At 43.7% G+C, this 24,892-nt stretch overlaps 1 protein-coding gene across 1 annotated transcript in view; it reads right to left on the bottom strand.

Annotated features, from left to right (window-relative positions):
• LOC144162561 (receptor-type tyrosine-protein phosphatase kappa-like) overlaps positions 1 to 24,892 on the bottom strand; it is a 73,486-nt gene that overhangs the window by 45,830 nt on the left and 2,764 nt on the right. The window contains exons 2-7 of the mRNA XM_077693152.1: positions 24,645 to 24,732; positions 23,521 to 23,597; positions 22,199 to 22,235; positions 6,887 to 6,984; positions 2,661 to 2,777; positions 318 to 466 (exon numbers count right to left, since the gene is read on the bottom strand). Of these exons, the coding sequence (XP_077549278.1) occupies positions 318 to 466; positions 2,661 to 2,777; positions 6,887 to 6,984; positions 22,199 to 22,235; positions 23,521 to 23,597; positions 24,645 to 24,732 (566 nt within the window). The remainder of the gene's footprint in view (positions 1 to 317; positions 467 to 2,660; positions 2,778 to 6,886; positions 6,985 to 22,198; positions 22,236 to 23,520; positions 23,598 to 24,644; positions 24,733 to 24,892) is intronic.

Raw genomic sequence — 24,892 nt, 5'->3', positions numbered from 1 at the left:
TAACTGAGCAGAATTATATTTGCCGTTTGACATTCCTTGTGTAATTTATGACGTTTAATTTGTTTAGACGTAGCTCATGCATTGAGCCGAAAATTATGCAGTTATAACTAGTGTGTTTAAAATTTTGCGCCATTGCTAATCTTCAAGACTACACGCAAGAAGCAAATATTGTTGTTTTAACCTTTCTCTTACAATCATCATTTAAGCGCTGTTTACTATTGTTTTTCTTCATATAAAATACAGTATGCAGGCGAATATGCAATATTTCCTCGTTTCACACAAGCCACGTGCTGTTGTATCAGATGGCATTTTGATACCTGCAATGGACGATTATAGGTTGGTGGTCCAGTGGTTGGAAATCCCGTATTCTTTTCAGAAAAGGCCACAAAGCATCTGGGTACTGGGGAACTCCATGGTCCGGCCACGCAGTGAAATGGAACTGAACAATTGTGCGAGTCTCGTCGTCCTGGTGAAAAAAATTGAAACTTAAAAGCAATAATCTTCCTTTGCTTATCGTGTCAGTGAAATGATTCCGCCGGCCATTGTTTAGTAAACAATGCGCAGCAACACGAAACTACGTTCATACTAATTTTTTTTTTTCATCCTTCGAGAATAGCGAGGCAAGAAAAAGAAGCTGTACGAACAGCTTGGCTAGCTCTATACCCCTTCCCAAAGTGGAGTTCAATATGACAAGTTCAAGTTTTAATCACCTTACACGGCAAACACGAAGCAGCACAAGTAAGAGGAAGAACATCACAAATAAGAGGCAAACAAACACCAGCAGTTTTTGCAATAACAGGAAGTACGCAATGTGCACCCAGGAATACTACGTGCTCTTGTGACTTCGATATTTGTTTTTTTTTCATGAAAAGGGGTAACGCTGAATTTATTAGTAGAGCCAAATGCGCGCGTATTGCAACGCTGACAGGCGTTTGAATCAAATCAAATCACTACATAGATGTTACTACTAAGATTCGCCTAAGAACTACACTATCACAAATACTTAGACGGCGATGTGGTACTCTCAAAGTCCACTCTTTCGTTGTGTTTCGACGCACAATGGCGGAAATAGAAGCACTTTCAGGGAAGGTTTTCCGCACTTTTAGCGAAGGTTTTAACGCACGTTTCACACAGTTTTTACGTGATAAAGTGGCCGCGCTTCTCTCAGCTTTCCTTAGGAAGGGATAACAATTTTTTCTAGGCCATTTAGTAGGCCTGGTGCAAGATTTTCCCAAATTTGGTTTGTTGGCTGACGGAGTTGTGTGCATGGGGGCCAAGTTAAACCACCTAACTTTTGTATTGTGTGTACATATGCTTCGGAAACGGATTTGTAATACTACGCTTATTATCAACGAGTTTGTTATCTTAGCTACGGTTTAATAAATTGTTGCAAAAAATAAATCTGCAGGAACTGATAGAATTTTCTGTAATGCGTAACATTCTGATGCCGCTTGTCTAGAGGTGTTCTTTACAGACTAATATGGCAATCAGTAGCGAAAGACGTTAGATTATTTTGTTCCTTTAAAGTTTTCTTTTGCTTCATTCGCAAATGATTAGAATAAATACTATTGTGACAAAGTGTGCTTAGTTTTCTTCTTATGTATTTTTTTCTGAAGAAGCAAGAAGTACTGCACATTCGTTTCATTAACCCTATATTTATACGTATTTTCAACGTTCTTTTGTTGATCTTCATTCGTTTATTCTTAGATTTTGGGGGCCGATGTATCAGATGCATATTTATTTCTTCAGATTAATATTGCGAATGTCTTATTTTTTGTATTTTTTGTATTTTACTTTCCAAAATTATGTTCCACCAATTATCTACAATCACGCTGTAACAAAGATTACGCGTGTTTGCTTCGCCACATCTGCAATTTTGTACAAATGCAGGGCGTTACTCGGTGTGTAGTTTACGCCATTTTTTATTCGTGTTTGGAACGTATTTTTTAAGTCTACTTTTCTTTATTCTTGGGTTTTGTGGAGAGATGTATAAGATGCGTATCTTTCGTCATATAATTGCGAAAATTTCGTTTTTCTGTTTTTTTTTTCTGGTTTTTCAAAATTCTGTCCTATTAATTAAGTATATTTAGGTTATTATAATGGTTGAAGGTGTTACTTCCGCCAAATCTGCATTTTTGTAGAAACGCGGAGGGGGGGCTGTGGTGGTACCCGGTAAAGAATGCTACGCAATAAAGAACTTTCAAATGATCATATGATCATTTTGAACCCGTATATGGTAGTGAACACAAATAAAGCCTTGGAGGTAGTGCACGCAAAAGATAAGAGAAATAAATTTTAATGGCCCTTTCATACCATCGCCGGGAATAGGTATGTGTTCAACGCAGATCGACATAATATTTAGCACAAGGCCTTTGACAATATATCGTTTTGATTTCGCGCGTATGTATTATTGCTTCCGGGCATATATGTTCGCTAATTTCTACGTGAAAAAACTTTCCGGCCATCTTCGTAAATCGTGATTTGTTTTTACTGAGTTGCCCTTGAATGTGAGTACGAACTCCTATAACTCTACCAACTGACGCTTCATCCCACTGTTTTCTCCTGTCGTGGCTCAGGTAAGACTACAATTAAATTACTTGCAAGGGCTTCATTGAAATATATTGATTAATGCGCTGTCAAGTAAAGCAGGGTATAGTTACCAAGGCGAGCTGGAACTCTCGTACGACAAAGTCGACTTGCGTGTCTGTGTTCATCAAGGTAACCATAAAGTTCCCGTACTTCTGCGAAGTCTCTGGCCAATACTGCTCGCACTTTGTCTGCAAATGAACAAACATGACTGAATATTCGGGTATTGGGCAATGTAAGGCGAAGCAGTCTGCACACTTTTGCATATGTAATTTAAAGTGCACCATACATTAAGCGTATATGCCGGAAATAACCAATATAGCCAATGAAATGGGTTCGCTGGGAATGAAGGCATTGCTGCTCCCTTACATATTTCGGGAACAATTCCTTTTGAGCATTAACGTTTGTACGGGTAAAATAGGCCTCCCTCAATTCTTTTTCGCCTGAGGAAACATTACGCGGAATAACGCATATATTGGAATTTCCCCAACACTTCTTTCCGGCTATCCCAGTTATAGAAAAGGACAGTCATCGCATCAATGTGTAGACGATGAACATTGACAAGCCTTGTTAAGCCGCGTGGAGTTTGAAAAGTGCCAAATTAGGCACTTAGACTGGCGGTGTAGGGGATGCCCGGCAGGGATCCGCACTTGAGCTGGAGTTCTGCTACTCCAATTGAAGGTTCTCCTTCTCTCTTTCCCTCAGTGAAGCCATGTCATTGTCCATTCTGTAAAGCTAAGACGTCTCAGGCGACTGTAAAAAAGGGAAATGTTAGAACATAGAAGTTGTCCCAGCTATTATTTTCGGCCTTAACTTTCCTTTTCAACAGCAGGGTATGCTACACTTTGACATTTTTTTCTAGCCGGCCTATGCTTTCGCACACACATAACACCTGCTTTGATGCCAAAAAATACACAGGGGTTTGTCATAAGAATCAGGAGGGTGACTTTTTTAGCATCTGCGTCCCGAAAGATGGCATAAGGAAATGCCCCGCTATCCTTCAGCCTGTTAGGACGAGCCTGCAGACATATGAACGCCTGTCCAGGGTATGAAGGTTTTACCAGTGCACGTTGATGCAGGTATGACGGAACAGCAATGGTACAAACAAAACTTCGCAGTTCACTAATTGTGAATCAGCAAAAGAGCTTGCATTTGTTGCGAGTTTTGTTTCAGTGCACGGAGAAAACTGGCCCAACGCTGGCATAACTGCAAGTAATATTCGACAGCCCACGATACTAAACCAAATTACAAAAAATACGCACAGATTCATTCTAGTGGAATCACGGGCTCACTACTTATCTTTAACGCGGCCACTCAACAAACAAAATGACGAGAAAAACCTACCCCCGCTTCATGTCACCGCCAAGAGTAGAGTGTTTCCGACAACGCCACCTGTATAAAATTGCCTTACTCGCCAGCCACCTCCCAATGGAAGCAGAAGGGACATGCGATGCGGGTGTGCAGGTGCGCGCCACACCTCGGTTCAGCGCGGAAACTACGCGCCCTGACGGCCCTAACATGACGGTGTACGACCGCCGTTTTTCGTAGGCTCCACAAACCCTATAAATCGTTTTGTATATTTTCCGTGGAGCGGCACTACCGTACGTTCGGAAGTCAGGCCGGAAGCACGCGGGAAGGCAAGCGAGTGGAAGAGGGAAGGAAAGAGCAACAGAAACATGGCTGCTTGTCAATTTTCAGCCGACGCGACAGGCAATGTTATACAGGTGGTGTTGGTTTTCACCATCACATGCAACCGTGCACTGTGACAGAGTTCTTCAATGCTTAAAAGCATTGAGGAACTTTTACTGGACTAAGAAAGGGGAAGGTACTAGAATGTGCAGATGAGGAAGGTACACAGCCCAACAGGTGTGAAGTCTTCGTTCCGTTGTGTTGTTTGCATTATAAGCTAGTGTGTAAAAGCTCGCGTTTAGCCGAGGCCCCCAGGTTTTTGGAATGTCGTGAAGCGAAGGAGGATTTTGTCGCACATCATCGTATGTAGACGTTAGATCACAGGGTTTAAAGGGGCAAGAAAAAACGCGGACACTAGACGAGAAAAAACAACCAAGACAAACGAAGCGCCTGTAAAACCCGTGATCATGTCGAACCAACCATCCCACATTAAGCTATTGGTAGTCGTTAGCCACCCGCGTTCGAAATGACACTTTTGTTCTCCCGGGATCCTGAATCGCCGCATTCTTCACCGAAGGTACGGTACTGGGAAGCTGGATTTAGGATGTTGTTGGCTCACTGCTTGACACTGGCGCATTCCGCGGCCGATGAATGTTGTAGGAATGTTGTGTCTTGTATAAGCGCCGATTTGTTTCTATTTTTACTAACCTCTCTAGAATATATTATCTGAAACGCTCCTAGATTTTATTATTTAACATTTCCACCACTTTTGCTTGTATTCTTTGAATTGGCTCTCCCATATGTTTGTATTAGTACACGTATGGTACCTCGCATCGTGCTTTACAAATTTCTCTCTTTCTTCGTTATGTTTTTGAATTTAAGGCGCTGTCTCGTTTTGCCTGCTGCCACCGGTATAAGCTCCGCGCCAGACATTCACGCCCTCGTCACTATCGATGTATGGAGCTTATTCTTGCGACGTCTCGGCCGAAACACTGCAATGTAACACACCCTGTTCCCAGAAATCACGACTTATTCTTCTCGGTGGACACCCTGGAAACGGTGCCAAGCAGAAATACGAAATACCAGTCTTGGTTCTTCTTGAAGTGTTTTGCCACACCAGCTGATTACGGGTGGTATCGCGATCGCGCATTAATTAAGGAAATCCTCTTTTTAACGCGAAGCAGGCTGGTATTCCCACGAAAGAAAAGAAGACTCTGAGGAATGGCCCCAAAACAAAAGTGTAGTCCTTTCAGAACCCCCAAAACTGGCGGCACCCCTTAACGGAAGTTTCTATGTTCTCGGAAAGCATCTGGTCAATTCTGTCAGCTCACAGCACCTTCGAATGGTGCCATGCATAGTGGACCTGCACCTTAGAGACCGACACAATATACTTACAATCTATGACCTACCAGGATACCTTACTGTGCTGCAGGACGCATCCACATACCAACTACAGCACAAAAAGTAAAAATGGAAAAAACAATTTCCAGGTAATAAATTTATAATATCTTCATTCTACGTGAAACATTCTCCCACCCATACCAAGCAAATGTCACTCCTTTAACAATGTAGAAGTCCAAACCCCGAACGATATGCATATGTAAAGACAACGCATGCTTAGGACATATCCAAGCTCCGGTGCCCGAAAAGCGGGAGGATGCGTTACTATGCTCTTTTCTTCATCATTAAAGAGGGTTAATTGCGAGAGCATAGGAGATGGCGGCGTCTAATATCATCGTATCCTGGAGAGCTCACTTATGAGCCTATTTTTATTCTAATATTTTCAAAGCCTTAAAAACTTTATCTTTCAAGAAAACAAGAGAAACCTGTCTCTGAGAAAAAGGAACAGATGCGTCTATGCAAGCGGCCGAATTTGTTTCCTCAGTGAGGCCAGCGTGCTCTTTGTGCCGCAGTCAGCAGTACTGATGTCAAACTGCAAAGGCACTTCCTAATTTTTTTAGACGGGGTTGGACGGGCAACCTTTATGCTGTACCCCCTCTTGGAACTTCGTAGAGTAGTGCTTAACGTAACAGAAGCATTGGAGGAAAACGGGAAATAGCAAGGCAGCTTTTAATTTTTTTATTTCTTGGGTAGCAAGGTAATTTTTGATATTGAACAAAAAACCGACAGAGATACGAAAAAGTAATGCTTCCTGTTCTAGCTATGACCTACTAAGACTACACTTTCTGTTTACGCAAATTCTGGTTTATCACATTGCCAGCACGTTGCCATTTGTTTCGGAGACTCCTACGAACTTATACCGTCATATCGCCAGTAGAAGTAAAGCTTGAGCAGAACATATGCCACTGATAGAGTCCGGCAAGCGGAGTGTTGTTGAAATTCAGAGTGACTCAGTAGCCTTGAAAAGGTTTCACTGAGGTCGTTTTTGCGAAAACATGAGGCATAACCGCTCCTTTTCGGTTATGCCTAACCGGTTAGGCATAACCGAATTCGGTTAGGCATAACCGAAAAGGAGAACAGTGAACTTACCAGGAAGAGAGAACTATATCATATATAATTTTTCAAACACATTTTGTAAGTTACCGAACAAGAAACTGTTCTACACTGTACCTGCTAAGGGCGAAATACATTTTGCAAAAGTAAGACCATACATTTTCATTGGCGGAGATTGGCTTCAGTTAATAAGAGAGATATAAAACCATAAACGCACCACTCCGTGTTCAGTCAGGTTGGTAAGCATCACCACTTTGCAAGCACCTTCCTGCCAAACCATGTGCCAAAAATCTGTAAGTGTGGACGCCTTTGGACCTGCAAGCAGAAAATATAATACAGCATTGTTCAAATGTTTGCAATAGCAGTAATAAGTATAGGTTAAAGTAAACATACATTCACATTTATTTATTCCTTGCCAATCGCTATATTAGTTTTATTTCTTTGTATAATGTAGTGTCTATGTCGTCGTGCTGCAATTGGTCAATCGTCTGACATTTCGCCTGAATTATCTCGCTTCTGCATGCCGAATGAAGCCCAACTTACACCTCGAAATTACCCCTGTATCTACCACTTCTTAGTGCTTTTTTAACATTGTAGATACACACTATGATTTATATCATTTGCTCGAACACAGTGCCCTTTTCTCCATGTTCTACTTCGTGGGTTGGGTGGTTCTGCCGGTTTGGTGGATTCCCTCGCCCCCTTTGCGTTTAGTACTCAACAACGTGCAGTAGTTTTTTTCAAAGCCGTAAAAGCTAGAAAGGATTGCTGCCCCACTGGAATACCCACAGTACCCTGTTGTTTGTCTCTGGATTTTGGAATATATTTTTCGACTATTGCACTTATCAACAGATAGAGAAGAGAACGTAGGTCAAACCACGCGTACTTCAAGCTTTCAAACTGGCCAATACACGTCATGTACTACTAAAACACGTCAAGGCAAGTGCAACTGCGATCTTTTTTTTAATGAAGGGACTAATTGCCTGACTATCTAGAACTAAAAAAACTGTTGAAGAATCGAAATACTCGCATCACAGTCACCAAGTAAATGGGCTCGGGTACAGTGGAAATTTTTTACATGATTTGGAGGAATTGTCTATCCTCAAAATGCCACACATATCTCCTCGTGAAGGGGGCTAAATGAATCAGAAGACATGTCTTGTCGCTGCAACCTTATCCTTTATGAAATTGCCATAACCATAAAACCATGCGATCCGTTAGCATATAGCTTATAACCAGCAAACAAAATTAGTAAGAACACCAGCAAAAGCTACGAAAACCTGCGCGCACTCCTTATACTATACTGAACGTGATAGCATATTGCGAAATTGCCGAAACTATGTCTGTATTTTAGTCAAAAGCATAGCAGGCTGTTTGTCGGTTGATAGCATTACAGCTGAGTAATACCGTGGCGTGCGGGGTGGTTGTTGAAATTTCACGCCCACATATAAAAAACATCGTTACCCTTGTTTCTTTGCGTCTTTTTTTTTCTCTGTACTATGCCCTTGGCCCAATACTTATCTCCCGAAAAATAAAAAGAATCCTTCAAAACGCAATAAATGAGTTCGTCTTTTTTTCTCTACACCAAAATGCGATGTGTATCGCTGAATCGTTGTTTAATCATCTCCTCCGGTTATCGGAGCGATAAAAAAGGAATGGCTTTAAAGTGCTATCTAACAGTCTGATGTTTTTCGTTACCATGCCTAAATTTTTAAAATATAAATTTATAAACCTTCATTGCAACCTTCATTGAGCCGTTAAAAACCTAACCATTTTATTTATTTTCTCGTCTACTGCGAAGGTACTTTATAACACTAAGTACAGGTGTATTTGCTAAACAATTGTACTGGCAATATCGCCAATTCTTTTTACATCTCAATGATGCATTTTTAATACCCAAGAACGTTTTGTTGCCGTATTCTCAGGGACTCTTTGTTCGCACACTTCCTTGTGTGATCCTCAACTTGAGATATATACAAACACGGTATTTATTTTGATTTTATGCGAAAGTGTAAATGGCCTGATTTTAGAATAACCATACTTTTTGTTTGTGGTGCAGGTCAAGAAAATGGCCGCCACTGCAAATGCAAAAAAAATAACAAACAAGAACATTTTCTGGGGTGGTATTCTGCAGTTTGTCCGTATTGAAAACGATAATTTCGCGCCCGTTTCATCCTGACACACTTTCGGTTGTAGGCCTGGTTTGGTTTGACTTTTGAGCAACTGTTTCTGCAAAAAAATCGTAAACTATCTAATAAGTGTTTGCTTGAACGTGTTTTTAAAACATATGAATGATGAGATTTTTTGGAAAAAGTTCAATGCTTTCACAACAAATGGACGATTGTCAAAATGTGGTAGCAGCAGCCTGCCGTTTCCTGGGGTAATGAAGCGTACACAATGCTACGGATGCCAGTTTTTTTGTCTCTTCTACCACAATTGTAATGCCGGTGACAATGAAGAGAATAAATACAATAACCTTCCGTTGCGTTTTTAGGAATCGACGCAGTTGCTACGAGCTTGCTCGATTGGGTGGTTACGGCGTTGGAATTTCTGTGGCACTCCTACAGTATAGGAAATTTTGAGGGGTCAGAAGTTTTGTTTAATACATATGTGTCTGCTTCTCGCGGCAAGCGTACGAACGTTAAGCTGATATGTGTATTCGTGAAGTGCCAACAAAAGCTTATAAATTTTATACCGCGCACTTATAGAACGTTGGTCATCGGCTCAACACCTGCAAAACTCGCAAGTGATGTTTTATTTTACCGCGTGACGGTGACGGCGTGGATGAAACGGATAACGGAAGGCTGCAACGGTGATATCGCGTCTTCGCGCCGATCGCTGACTGAAAGCCAGCCGTAGCGAAGAAAAGAACAGTGCTTATCATTGGGTCGTAGACGCTGAGCCCGCGCTGCGCCAGCCAAGTACGGCTCGCAACTCGTCGCATAGCTACCCCACAGTCCTTCTAGAGAGGCGGAAATGGCGGCGCAATGTTTCTGAAGGCGTTTCGAATGAACTAGCATTACTTGTGGCCCTTTTGTTCCTCCCGCCAGACAAAAAACAGACGATCACCTGAACATTCATGTCAGACATGCCAAGGTCGTCTGCTCCAAGAAGCCGTGCTTGCTTGCGTCACATCACATCCTGTTCGCTTTTAGTAAACCAGGGCTCGCTCGAAACGCATACTTTGAAACGGACACGAAACCAGCAAAACATCCGATAGCTCTCCTAGTGGGATTTGAATCAGAGTCTGGTAAGCCTGATTCACTGTCACTGTGATAACACAGCACGTTTAATCTTAAACCTTAAAGGTAAAAAAAATCTTAAGCCTCAAAGGTAAAAAAGTTAAAAGTAATCAAAAACTTAGTGCCCCACAAATCTGTGTCTACAGACGACCTGCCAAGCAGGAGGCAGTCCACAGAGTGCACAAAGCCAAACACGTGTGTTTGTCATTTGCAATTGAGCATACTTATCCAATTAGTTGAATGAATGATGGAAGGACCAGAGCTTTATTCTAACGAACCAAATGGAGCTATTTGTTCTGCTCCCGCGACGTGGGCATCTTACTCTTTGTAGAACACACCAACCCAGTACGCTCGACCCCTGAAAAGATTGGACAGGTAGCATTGGCTGTTTGGCGCCAACATTTGAACCTTCCTCCAGCACAACGGACATGTCATCAGTGATGGCATGAAACATATAGTTGCGCATGCACCCCCGTCCCTCCACTCTTCCGCGTACACGCATAAACCGGCAGCTGGTTATTTCCACTTGCTCAAGAGTGAAAAACATCGTCAAAAATGTCACTGTTAAAGCTGTTTAAGCTGAACCAGTAAAATCGGCTGGCGTCGCCGTAAGAAGCGCGAAAGCGGATGTTCATCCGGGAGGAATTCCCAGCTTCTCGACGAGCCAGAACTAGAGGAGGCGATGGCGGTGGCAGCGGCTGGCTGTTTTCAAGCCCATTCGCTCTTTTGTTCGGCCCGATGCTTGTTGAGTTCCGGCTCCTCCTCCTTCAAGAGAGCGACATGCATCCGTCCCAACGTGTAATAAAACATGGTAGGCCTCGAGCTTTATTTAAGCAGACAAACATGTGGCTGTCCGTTTCCAGGCGCAGTCGCAGGCATCGTACTCTCTGTGTAACACCCTAATGAGGTCCGAACCGCTCGATTACGGGGGATCAATTACGGAGACAGGGTTCATTGAGCCATCAGACTTCCGCGTTTAAATCTCCCACCAGCAGAATGGACATGTTAGTCGAGACTTCAGCGTGCAGTAAGCTGGATGAAAAACTTTCTCCTGACACGTGGCCTGGAGATGTCAGCGGCCAAGTGTGCCGCCATAGCGTTTACAAAGCGGGACTTCTCAAACTACCAGTTAATTGGCCCAGGCGTACCGATACCGTAGGTCACCTATCATAGGTTTCTGGGTGTTACCTTCGACCTCCATTCGACATGGACGACGCACATCCTCAACCTAAAAGAGATGTTGACGTCATTCGCGCAGAATTTCGGCATGTTTTTAAACATTAATGCTGAATGCATTGCTAGCTTTATTTTATGGCTATGCGATGCCCTCTGCGAAGGCTTACTTCGCCATAGCCTCCCAGCCTTGACCATAGCCTCCCAGCCAAAGGGAATTTGAGAATACTACAGGGGTTCAAGGCTTGGATACTGAGGGTATGTCTTCGTGTATCGATGACTACTTCAGAGTGAGAACCATGAAATAGAGCCGACGGCTTCCGCCCACTGCTTTGCAGGCAATTGAACAAGTTCGACGCGACTGCGAGTTGTGGCAAGGCAATATAGGCATCCTCTGGGTACATGCCGTATGGGTCTCTTAAATACAGCCCGCTCTGCCATCCTAGTGTCAGCCTTCAGCCTCTTCTCACCCTTCGTGGCTATTTTCGACGATAAAAATGGTCCCCACGACACCTGGATTTAAGCGGAAGACGGATATACCAGCCCCGGCTCTAAAGTTCTCCCCTTGGAGCATATTACAATAAATACCGAGGCCACAGTCCCGTTCACACTGATGGTTCAGAGACGGTTAGATTATCGGTGATAGGGATATCGATTCCTTCGCTGCTCACTACCATCTGCCGCGTATTGAGCCGTAAGTCTTCCACGAAAGTCACTGAGATGGCCGGACAGCGCGCTGCTTTTCAGTATATTCGAAAGCAGCCGGCCAGTCCGTGGACGGTTTGTACAGACTCCAGGTCAGCCCTCCAAATCTTAATGTCGCTTCCACAATAACAGGTGGCCTGGGAAATCAATAATTTCGACTCACAAGCCATGCAAAGGAGACAAAGCGCAGGTCTTCACGGCCTTCCGGCCCACTCCGGAGTTTCCGGCAACGACGCAGCTGAAAAAGCCGCCTCATCTGCCCACAGTCTCTGCACTCATCCTCTGCCGATCCCATTCACGAGAAAGGATGTGGCAACACTCGCCTCATCAACTGCATCAAAATCGCAGATGTCTATCTGGACTGATACAAGGCAGCAATACGCATCTCTTCACGCGATTGATCCCTGGTGCTCCTTCGGAATGCCACCTGGGCTTACCACGTGCGAGGAAGCCATTCTGCATAGGCTGCGCTTGAATTTGGCCTACACGGCACATCACATATACAAAATCCAACAGGTATCTTCACCTCATTGTTCCCCATGTGACTCACGGAATGACATTCATAATTTGATATGCGTGTGTCCTAAGGACACCGTGCACAAACAGAAACTCATATTTTCTTAGCGAAGGCAACTTGGTGCGGGACTTGAGCTGAGGACTGTTTTAGGTCTGTGGTCAAATCCAAGTCATACTACACAAACAATGAAGGCTCTCGTGGAGTTTCTTCATAGCACAGAACGGGACCGAGTTTTGTGATTGAAAATTTTGGGCGCATCAAAAGACATCTTTTTGTTTTGAAAATTTTTGCCTTTGTTGTTTTTTTCTTCTCTAACCTAGCAAGCCAGCCCGACGACTCGGCTAACATCGCTGGTCTTCATTAAAGTTATTCACGCTCTCTCTCTCATACCCGCTGCCGTAGCTCAGTGGGTAAGGCGTTGCGCTGCTGCGCACCAGGTCGCAGGTAAGATTCCCGCCGCGGCGGCCGCCTCTCTGATGGAGGCGAAAAGCAACAAAAGGCCGTGTGTAAGAGATTTCAGCTCACGCTAAAGATCCTCAGGTGGTCAAAATTATTTCGGAGCCCTCCACTCCGGCGCGCCTCATCGCCTTCGTTGCGTCGGCGCGTTAAACAACACAATCGATCAAATCTCTCTCTCTCGTTTGTAGTGGCTTGAAGCACAGCTGCCCGTGGACGCCCCTCTTCTTCCACCTCAGACCCGCACACGCGTAAGCCGGCAAACGGTGATTGGCGCATATGTTCGCGTGAAATACACCACCGAAAATGTCACTCGGAAAGCCGTTCGAGCTCCACATATGTGCCCACACTGGCGCTCCAAACGGGCAAGCTTCCCTTCAAGCAGAGAGATTTCGCAGCTACTCGGTAGGGTATAGTTTGAGTCGGCAACAGCTACGGGTACATGATTTGCAGTGAGGGCGGCCACGGTGGACACTTCCGATCGTTTTTACTCCCATTTGTACTTCTGTTGAATCTCCGCAGTCACCTGATAACGGTGCTACCGCCGTTGTCAGCCGATTGCGCATTTTCCGAAAGAAGAATCGGTGGTGGCGAGGTGGAGACACACAGCGGCACCGAGAAAGCGGCTTCACCGGAATGTTGGGGGGGGCGAGGGTGTTAGAAATATGAGGCGTTCTTTTTCAAGATGGGCCATATACAAAAAGTGAAACAAAAGCAGATAAAACTGAAAACTGCAGCGTCCAGAAAAACCCGGCAACTTTCCATTAAAAACGACGTGGCACGAAAATAGGTGAGTTTATGCCATTGTAGCGCGGACGCAGATATTAAGTCGTATAAAACGATTCAGATCTCGCTATATCACGGGTCCAAATAAGCCAAATCCGTCCGGCCAATCGGAGTTAGTTTTTGGCTTCACTGTTCGCACCGTTTCATGAGTGTTGTCAGAATATTTTTTTTACTTTCCGGACGGCATGAATTCGTATGGCAATTAGGAGGTCAGAGAAAGACCCGTCCCCTGACGTCGCGACAAAGGGAACGGAAAAATATGTAAACGAAATAAAATTGAGCGATGCGAAACAATCATTTTATCTCGGCTCCCCCATATCTACGGAGTAACTACGGTTATGTTTATGGTGTTACTCCTAAATTTAGCATTTCAATCCTCAACTAAACAGCCGCCGCTTACAAGGGTGGGAAAACTGCCTCCCCCCTCGGTTGGTACAAACCAATTCGTTGTAGTGAAAAAGAAGATATGCGCAGCCTTCTTGTGGAGCGTTCTGAAAATTCATGGCAAGGCAATGAAGATCTTGCTTACTTCATGAGTGCCTTCAGGCGTACCTGAAAAAAATATCCTACGGAAGATTTGATAAAGGGCTGCTAATGCTGACAAGATGACTCATCTTCCCTTCCGTATAATTCCACTGTTCGTGAAGGCCTGTTGCCCATTCTTAATGTATTTTCCTTAAAACCTCTAACGCACCAATTTGTAAGCCAATTTAACTTGGTGGGCACGGTGGGCATGGCAGACCCGGCAGTGCCATGATTCTAAGCCGCTCCTACTTGATCTTGCAGACCATCGTGCTTGCCCTGGCCGCGCTTCATGCAGACGGCTACACGTGTCAGCAACAGCATGACCGAATGAAAGAACAATTCATCGACGGCGATCAGCGCGCACTGCCTGTCATCGTCTTCAAGGATTGGACACCCCCTGGTGGCCCGATCATTCAAGTGGCACATGACTTCCGTGACGTCACATCATCTTCGGCGACTACTATAAAAGAGGCCCCTCAGAATTTTGTCTTTTGTGGGCACGGCAGACCCGGCAGTGTCATGATTCTAAGCCGCTCCTACTTGATCTTGCAGGTTAGTTTTCACTCAACCTCATTTCGTAGCGACAGTCGTGGTATAGTGGTCGTGCCGTGCCCCCATCAGTGCGTGAAAATTGCGTATGATTGCTTCCTTGTATGTAAACTGCTTGTTTGTGGTGATATGAAATCAAACCCTGGTCCCCGTCCTTCGAACAAAGACGTCTTAGAAACGTTGCTTGCTGGTCGAGCTGCGATTCAGGCAGATATTGCTGGAATTAAGACAGAACTGGCCTCCGCAGTTACCATGCTAACTGATCTGAAGAACTTGTGCACCCAAATTCACAAAAGGATTTCCGAACCTTCATCGTCTCGAAAAACCACGGAACAAGTGCAATCAAGCCTTAATTCAATGGCCAATGTCATGACTTTTCAATCCCAAAAATTAACTGATCTGGAAGATCGAAGTAGACGCTCGAACCTGATTATCTATGGCCTCGAAGAAAGTGCAGAGGAAACAGGCGAAACTCTAAAAGAAAAAGTTGTCACAGACGTATTCAAGAAAACTTTAGAAGTCGAGTGCAAATCTATCGGGCGAATTCATCGGCTTGGCAAAAATACCGGTAATAGGCCAGTAATCGTTTACCTTCAAGATTTTAATGAAAAAAAGCTATATTTGGAGACGTCACAAAGCTAAAGGGTTCCAAAATTTCTGTACAGAATGACTACTCCCCGCAAACCTTGCGCAAGCGCAAACTGTTGTGGGAAAGTGCCAAGGCGGACAAGAATAATGGAAAAAAGGTATATTTGGTCGATGACAGATTAAAAATAGACAAGGACGAGTACATCTGGGATGAATGCAAAAGTGAACGGGTGAAAGTGACGAAAAAAACGGCAAAACAACCTTCCCTATCGGAACCTTGACTGAATGTCGTATCAGCCGACAAACAGCTCAGACTGGTCAACATAAATGCGCGTAGCCTAGCGAATAAGACTGATATGCTCGAAGTTGCACTCATTGAAAATGATCCACACGTCGCCATAATAACTGAAACCTGGTTGCGCGAAGAAGTCTGTGACGAGGATGTATTTCCCCCTTCCTACAGAGTGTTCCGCAAAGACCGGTCTGGAAGGGGTGGTGGTGTAGCGGTGCTTATCAAAAGCCCAATTGAAGCCGTATCACTAGGAGAAGTAGCCGACCTAGAATGCTTGTGTATCAGTCTGAGTTGTTGGGGCCACAAGTTCATTTTATATGCTCTATACAGGCCACCAGATGCACCGATTTACTATCTTGAAAAACTGCAGGCTCACATGACACAACATAGCAAAAATAAGTTAATCTTGGTTGGTGATTTTAATCTCCCTGACGTTAGCTGGGAACACCTTCAGGATTGTTCGCAAAACAGAAAGCAAGTGAATATTTTATTTGATTTAATGCTTACACATGACACTACTCAGGTTGTTCTCCAGCCTACACGTGTCCAGGGAACTTGCAGTTCTATTCTTGATATGGTTTTCCTTCCCAGAACTTATGCTGACACTACACCAGTCGCCATTGAACCAGGCATATCTGACCACCTCCTCGTAAGCGTCTCGTTGCCTATGGTACGGCTCAAGAGGCACAACAAACCACCGCTTGGCTGTTTTAAAGATTTTTATCGTGCGAATGATGCAAGGATTATTGAATACATGGAAAGTACTTTTGAAGGCTTTTGCGAGGAAGACGTCCGCACACTTTGGAGCCGTTTTAGGAATATGTGTCAATTCTGCATCAGTAACTTCATACCTAACAAATTTAAACGTACATCTAAACAAACCCCCTGGATGACTCGTAACATTATCCACCTTAAGCGAAAGATTAAGCGTCTTAAGAAAAAGCATAATCCGTCTCATCTGTTAAAGGATTTACGAGAGAAAATTTCACGTGAAATAAAGAGCGCGAAGGAGCATTACTTCCAAACAACATTGCCTGACTTTATAAAGAATGAACCTGAAAAATTCTGGAATTACATAAGCGAAAGAAAACAGCCCGTCTCAGAGCTATTTATTGATGGAGTATGTATTACTGACCATGCATCAATTGCAGAACAGTTCAATAACTACTTTCAAAGCGTATTCTCCTGCTCAAACCTATGTACACCCATTGCTGTATCTTTTGTCCCCTCAGATGTATCTTTCATTTCTTATCCTGGTGTTGTTTCAATGTTGTTAAACTTAAAAGCCAAAACGTCTTGTGGCCCGGATGATATCCCCAATTCGTTTTTGAGGCGATACGCCGAATCCTTAGGAAAATTTCTTGTAGTTTTATTCCGTGCCTCACTAATGTCCAGTGTGCTGCCTGAAGACTGGAGGGCAGCCCGAAGTGTACCAATATTTAAGAAAGGTGACCGATGTTTACCCCAAAACTACCGTCCTATCTCCTTGGTATCGTCCGGTTGTAAATTGATTGAACACATCATAGCTAACCGCATACTGGTTTACTTAGAAGAACGTTCTGTATTAACACCTTGGCAGCATGGATTCAGGTAAGGTTATTCGACACTAACGCAGCTAGTAACGATAGTTCATTCATTCGCTTCAGTAATCGATAATAACGGTCAAATTGATACCATATTTCTAGATTTTAGTAAAGCATTCCACAAGGTACCGCATGACAAACTAATTTTAAAATTAAGATCAATAGGCCTTCCAGATATGATAATCAGCTGGATCACAGCTTACTTGAATAACCGCGTACAGCGTGTAACGGTAGGTGGGCAACAATCGGGGAGTCTTCCAGTGACTTCAGGCGTACCTCAAGGAAGTGTACTAGGACCCTTGCTATTTTTTATTGTATATTAATGATATTGTGTCTGTCGTGTTGCCTGGTGTTAACATTCGATTGTTCGCGGATGATTGTGTCTTGTTCAAAAGTATTTCCTGTTCCAATGATCAAGGTGACCTCCAAGCAAGCCTAAATAATATCAATGAGTGGTGTAGGGAGTGGGGAATGTTGCTTAACAATGATAAATCCGTCCTTCTTCGCATAACTCGTAAAAAAACGCCCATTACTTTCACATACACACTAAGGTCTTCTCTTTTAACACAAGTCACCAACCACAAGTATCTAGGTCTAACACTTACCGACAATGTATCCTGGAATTCCCATATTGACAATGTCTGCTCTTCTGCTCTGCGAAAGCTATGTTTCTTGAGGCACAAACTCCGTAAAACACCTCCAAACGTTAAATTACTTGCTTATTTCTCACTTTTTCGCCCTAAACTTGAATATGCATGCATTGTATGGGATCCGTTCACTGATGCTAACATTACTAAACTCGAAAGGATTCAAAGAAAAGCCGTTAGATTCGTTTTCTCTAAATTTTCCCCACTTGATTCCCCTCTGACCTTATGCAAGCTAACCATATCCCTCTCCTCCAACTTCGGAGGAAACAATTTCGCCTGGATTTTCTAGCGCAACTCGTCAACAAACAATTGGCTATTGACGCCACTCCGTATCTATCCCCTCTAATGAGACGACCTTCGCGCCATCACCACCCTCATTCACTAACGCCCTATTTCGCTAGAACCGACACATTTAAATTCTCTTACTTTCCTCGAACAATAGCTGATTGGAATTCTCTTGCAGAGCCCGCACCTTGTTCAAAATGATGTCTGTTGCTTTGTTTTACTTGTGATTCTCTTACAGGCCCTATATCTCATTCCAAGTGACGTTCGTTGCTACATTTGTATCACTGTATTCATGTTCCATTGTATTTCTTGCTTCGAATAATATGTAATTACCCACCCTGCATGGACCTTCAATGGTCCGCAGTATGAAATAAATAAATAAATAAAACTATTGTGATCATTTGAATGCCCCATCAACTTGAGTGTTTCAAATCTACGAGCCAAAGGCAAATTTTTTATCCTAATATTGCTGAATTTCAATGCATAATTTTTAAATTGTTATGGCCATAAGCTTCTTTGAGATGACAAGTCGAACATATCATATAATTGCTTTCACAGCGTTCCATTTAGGTCCCGTAACAAACTTCCACATATTTCTCAAACTCATCTTATGTGGATTTGGCTCATTTAAAAAAAACGCATCATATACTGCTTCGCAGTCAAAAGAAGCACATCGACTTGCTAGTACGAAAAAAACAGCAGTGGCTTAGCGCGGATATGCCAGGATATACGTGGCGTGAGGTATGGTTCTGCAGGTTATTCTCAGCTTTCATGGTTGTCTTGGATTAGCTCGATTATCATGCTTAATGCTGCTTCAATGACGCACACACGGTATACGCGTTATGTGACACGTGTAGCTAAGCTGGTCCCACAGGCGCACGTCGGCGTTGCTGCGGCACACGAACCATCGGTTAGACACCCGCCCACCCCTCGCAAGATTATCAAGTGGACAGGGATGCCACGTGTCGCGGTTGCGCAGCACGGCTCTCCAGGAGCGACGCGAAACGGCTCAACCTCGGCCAGTGTTGCTCACGCTACAAAAATGCTGTGTTGCGACAATTGGTTCATGGTTTCAAAAATAAAAATAGCTCCACTGTCGTGCATAACAAACACGAGTACACCTGATGAGAGCTCGTCCAGTCTACTCGGTCTTTTTGTAAGCCTCCTTTGCGCTCTTGTTGTTATTAGAGGCCAGCAGCAGAGCAAACGTTGTCGTTTTACTTGAAAGCAGTATATGTCTAACCCACTCAGTTTTCATTCCGGTGAAGCTTCTGTACACGGCAAAGCTCCACGGCTCCTCCTCGCCACCCCAAAGCTCTCTTTCACAACTGTTACTCCCCCTCGTCCCCACAGAAGCCTATTTCACAAGTTGCGCAATGCTCTGACAATGGCTGTAGTGCCGTTATCAGTGACTGCTCAGAATCAAGAGAAGCGCGAATCAGCACAAAAACCATAGAGTTTCTAACAATATACACTAAAGAGGAATCTGGCGCTAGCGTCTCTGCGGCTCACAAGAAGGCTGTCTGTGTCGTCATGGGCCGCCATTACATCATGCGCGCGCCTTAGTTTCATCCTTGGTTTATTTGAAACGTTTCATTGACCCCAATTTTAAGCAGCCACAAACTGGCGATGAATAATATGCAATTATGTGAGTGGAAAATAAAACGGGCTGTTTTAAAATAAGGAAAATAGAAGTAAATCGTATTTTTGCAGGAACGGTTGTGCCAGCAATTCTGCAGGCCTAGGTGGTTGTTACGAACAATGTTAATGTTTGAGGGGGGGGGGGTGGAAACTCATTAGAGACTCTAATTTTTTAATTTTACCATTATTCGAAATTATAACTTGTTTGAATACTTTAAAAAGATTTCCAGCGTGCCTATAAAAACGACACCTTCGTGGTGAACAGCTGCATCGACCGTCAGCTATAGTTTAACAACAAAAATAAAACATGGCTGCAAACAGTCGTGCACGGTGACAAGATAGGACGGATACAGGCGCCGGTATCTGTCGTATCTTGTCGTCGTCGAAGTACGTTTTTATAGTCAGCTAGAAATTTCGTGGTGGCATATTACCCGCTTTGTCATACGTCCTTTGACTGCGGCATAACCAACGTCAGGTATGATCACGCACTGCCGGTGGTTCCCCGAACGCGGCTACCGCAGAGCAGGGAGGATTTCGGCTTCCACGTAGCTCGTAGGCGTGTTAACGAATAGGGATGAAAGCAAATAAAAAACCGCTAAACATACATTTGTCACGCGAAACCCAAGCGAAAACTGGGGTCTTCCCATAAACCCCCATGACGACATGAATTACCAGGAACAGTTTCTTCTATAGTATACTTTTCTAAGAAACTCTATGGTAAAAACGTCCGAAAGCCGCCGCCCCCGAACATGTAGCCCTAGTCGTTGCCGCCTGGAATTCTATCTCGCGCATTAACAGCGAGATCTTCCCGTGTGGAGAGAAGCTTTCCCGTTTGAACACCGGCGTGTGTCCATCATTCTAGTTGAGCTTGAAAGGCTTTCCATGCGACATTTTCGCTGGTGTATTTCACGCGTAAGTATGCGCCAATCACCGCTTGCCGGCTTACGCGTACGTGGGTCTGGGGTGGAAGGAAGGTGCGAACACGCGCAGGTGGGTTTCAGCCCGCTACCGATGACATATCCGTTGTGCTGCTGGAAGATTTAAATGCGGAAGGCTGATGGCTCAATGCGCCCTGTCAGCCGTCCAACGAAAGCGAGCGGTTTGGGTATCATTAAGTTGTTACACAGATAGAACGATGTCTTCTACTGTGATGGAGACGGACAGTCACATGTTTGTCCGCTTCAATAATGCTCAAAGCCTGCCATGTTTATTACGCTATGGGACAGACGCATGTCGCTCGCCTAGAGGAAAAACAGCAGGAATTGTAAAAGCGTCGGCCCAAACAAAACAGCGAATGGGCACGAAAACAACTGAAAGCCGCGGCCGCTGCCATTGCCACCTCTAGGTACAGCTCCTCGAGAAGTTGCGAATTTTTCCTGTAAGAAAACCAAATTGCCCACTTCTAACGGCGACGTAAGCCATTTTCACTTGTTCAGACTAAAATGCTTCCAGAGCGAGATTTTCGGCGATATATTTCACGTTTAAGCAAGGGGACATAACCGGAAGCCGGTTTATGCGTGTACGCTTTAAGAGTGGACGGAGGGGCGTGCATGCGCTACTATGGGATTCATGCCATCACTGATATTTCGTTGTGGTTGAGGAAAGTTTAAATGTTTATGTAACGGCCCAGTGCAGCGACCTTTCAGGTTTTTTCAGTGTTCGAGCGGACTGGGTTGGTGTGGTATACAAAGAGTAAGATGCCTACAACGCAAGAGCGGAACAAACAGCTCTATGTTTGTCTGCTAGCAGCTCGGGTCCTTCCATGATGCATTCAGATAATTGGCTAGTACGCATGCTCAATTGTAAATCACAAAGAATCGTGTTTTGCTTCGTGCACTCCGTCAACTGCGTTCTGCTTCGCAGGTCATCCTTCTCCAGAGAGTGGAAGTGCCCTAACGGTTTTGTTCGGCCTTTCTTGGTGGCACTCGATTTCTTAGGGGATGGGCTAGTAAACTGGATCTTGGAGGATATAATGTGGCCAGTTTACAAAACTCTGAATTAGGAACATAAAAGTTCTCGAACAGTGCATGCCGCACAACACAAGAACGTGATTACACTTGTGTAGAAAACGGCATACCAGCTGTGCAGAAACGTGATTGTATTAAGCTGTGGCGTGTGCCCGTCCGCTTGCTGACATAATTAGCGTGATAAGACGGAGGAACCATGTTACCAGTGCTCACTTCTTTAGAGAGACTTTTATTTCCCCTCCACAAAAAAGAAAGACGATGTAGCAAAGAATAGGCCAGTGTAAGTATTACCTAGTGATTTGCAAAGAAACGAAAGAAAAAATGTGATAATACGAGTGAACAAGTAAAAAGCTATAAAGAAGCTGCCACTAACCACCGCCATGCTTTTGGCTTTAAGGTAAGTGGCGAAGGTAAGGGTCCCGGGATTTTTTTGTCGCTCCCGAATTTTTCTGTAGTGGATATCCCCACTCCTAATGTTTTTCCGTTTCCTTGGAGGCTCTTCAGTAAATTAAACATAACAAATTAAAGACAAGAGCAAGGGTTAGGAGGTCGTAGGGGTCAATAAATTGTTACCTTGTGTGGCGATGTACTTCCCCGGAAACTTGTACCCCTGCAAGCGAAAGTTGAAACGAAAGCGAGGTAACGAATTGCTCAGTTTGACATGTAACACATCGGGTGAAGTCCAAACAAGTTGACTTTTTTCGTAGTTATTTCCTCATAAAACCATTTAAACCAGTCCATAAATTGAAGTGTACAGCTGGTGCAGATTGCCTTTATCATGAGGGGTATGAAATACATAAAAGTGCTGAGTGATTTATGAGTGATACTTGGCATAATGCTGACCAAAAAGGTATAAAGTGTTTTCCAGACCAACATGAGAAGGACAGCGAACTGCGAGCTCAGCGAGCTCAGGGGTACACCAAAGGCGCGTACAAACTTCTCCTAATTTATAACTTGAGCTCTAGAATGTGTAGTGTATATTCTGGGTTTGCCCACTCGATTTAGAGCAAAATGTTCTGCTACGAACAATACCCAGCGACACATTTTAGCCGCCGATATTGTTTTTTCGCCTGTGAAGAAATATGAAGCCTGCTTAGGCAGGTGGTTAACAATATGTGGGCGTGTTTAAACGAGGTACTCTGTTCGCGACAAAATACAAGGATTGAGTGGACATCAAGTGATTTCTCAGTTCATGTACAATCTGCACTATATATGCATTGTATTTGCCTATTATTGCATTATTTTTATGAGCCTGCTTTTGATGTAAAGAACCGCAAAGCTGAACGGTTCATTATGTTCTGAATGTATGTAATGTATCGTGTAAAGGCACCGAGGCCCGTCAGGCATTTCTTGCCGCTAGCCTCGGTGCACTCTTAGGCAGTGTTTGAGAAAAAAAGTAAATGGAAATATAGTAAAGTATTGCTACAGGAACACCACATACGAAATCAGTTTGACGCAACTGCAGTGGTTCCTGTTGCAACTATAAACGCCGCATTGATGTTCGTCTTAAAGCTCTTCATGGAAAGTCTTTGGATTTGTGCTTGACACGAATACAAAAAGTGTATGGTCAACAACGCAATAAGGTCGCAAACAAGTACGTTTGCCCATTTATTTCTTTTTTGACCATAGACATTTTCACATTTATAGAACCTAACAAGTTACCCTGCCGTGCTTGGTATACACAAAAATGGAAATACAACAATGTTCCGATAGGCCGCCATAGAATATCGCGTCCTGGAGATAAAATGCGCTTACCAGAGACATACAATATGGGCGGCGCTGGCTTTGCCATGCAGTGCGGATTTACCCAGCCTGGTTAGATGTAGTTTTTACAAAGACTTGTTTGTGGATAAGCTACTCAAAATGTATTTTTTGAACAAGTAAGGTGCGCTGACCTGCACGTAGTTCGCGTTGATGTAGTCGGTGCTGTCACCCGCCGACAATGGAACAAGCAACACTCTGGAGTGGTCATCTGTAAATTGCAGAAAGAAGCTCATTACATGTGTCAGCGTGGAATACAGCCATCATTTATTTTATGTTTTAGGAATGAACGTGCGTAATCTACTCCTTTAGTATGAGACGCTACGTAGTGAAGGCTCTGAAATAATTTTGACCACCTGAGGATCCTTAATGCGTGCCCAAATATTCGCAGATGGTCGTTTTAGTTTCTCACCTCGATCTACAAAGTTGACGTCGTGCCTGGGATAAAAAACCGTGTCCTTCGGTTCCCCAGAACAACGAATTAAACCATGCGCCACCGGGGTGGGAAGTTGGCCAATCACCCGACCTTTTTTTTTAATGCAGAAGTGATTAGCAGTTATACTAGCGTTGTATGAATACAAATAACTTTTTCTACTGTCGCTCACTGGAGGCGTATGCATCTTCCTGTTCGAAGTAGTCTCGACAAATAAAACATTTTCTTTTAACAGGCATGTTTTCGTGCGAGTTGTTGAAGCCACATAAAACGCTGAGTAAATGGGACTTGATGGCAGGGTAAAAACGAGGGATAAATAAACGTCATTTATAGCCGCTTCACAAGAAACAGTTGAATCGTTATTCGGTGCTCGAATGCGCTAAGCACAATTAGATGCTTACGCAGGGTTCAAGTTAAAAAAATTAACAAATAGCTTTTATTCAATAAATATAATTTATTACATATAATTTATTTAGTAAAACCTATTTCTGTACGAGAGACATTTTGCTGACGGAAGTCTCCAATAAAATTTACTGAAGTAATGTCTTGACAAGCTCCGTGACAAAACACAAAAAAGGGAATGAAGCCGTATGCACTCACTGTTTTGTAGTAATTCAAGCTGTGGGTTTAGGGACTGGGAGGAGCCTTCTTAACCTTGTAGCTCATACATCTCGACTTTTTTCCTTACGTTAACCAGTATCGTGGGCCACAACAATTCCTTTATAGCTTTTAACCATACAGAGATAAGCCAGAAAAAAAGTGAGCTGTTTTTATGCTCTACACAAACTAAAGCGCAGAAATCAGCACGTGTAAAGGTGGCCTTACATGGAAGCAGATGCTCTTCACGATTCTTCGGTTTGTTTTGTGGCTTCGCGGCGATGTTCCAGGAATGCAGTTGTCCTTTTGGCATAGACTGAAGAAATAAACAGGTGCTTAGGAAGGAATGTTATACTACTAACACAAATACCTCAACAATGACTCGGTATACAACCGAAACGATATTTTGTTTTGAAATGTAACACAAGACACAGGGTGCTGCAAACGGATAAAATTAACCCCATAAGTGCAGATTA

Source organism: Haemaphysalis longicornis, unplaced genomic scaffold (genome assembly GCF_048455015.1).
Source record: "Haemaphysalis longicornis isolate Haplotype H1 unplaced genomic scaffold, Haemaphysalis longicornis Haplotype H1 scaffold_12, whole genome shotgun sequence".
Lineage (NCBI taxonomy): Eukaryota > Metazoa > Arthropoda > Arachnida > Ixodida > Ixodidae > Haemaphysalis > Haemaphysalis longicornis.
Note: the sequence above shows the minus strand (reverse complement) of the source record. Positions and strands in the feature narration are given on the sequence as shown.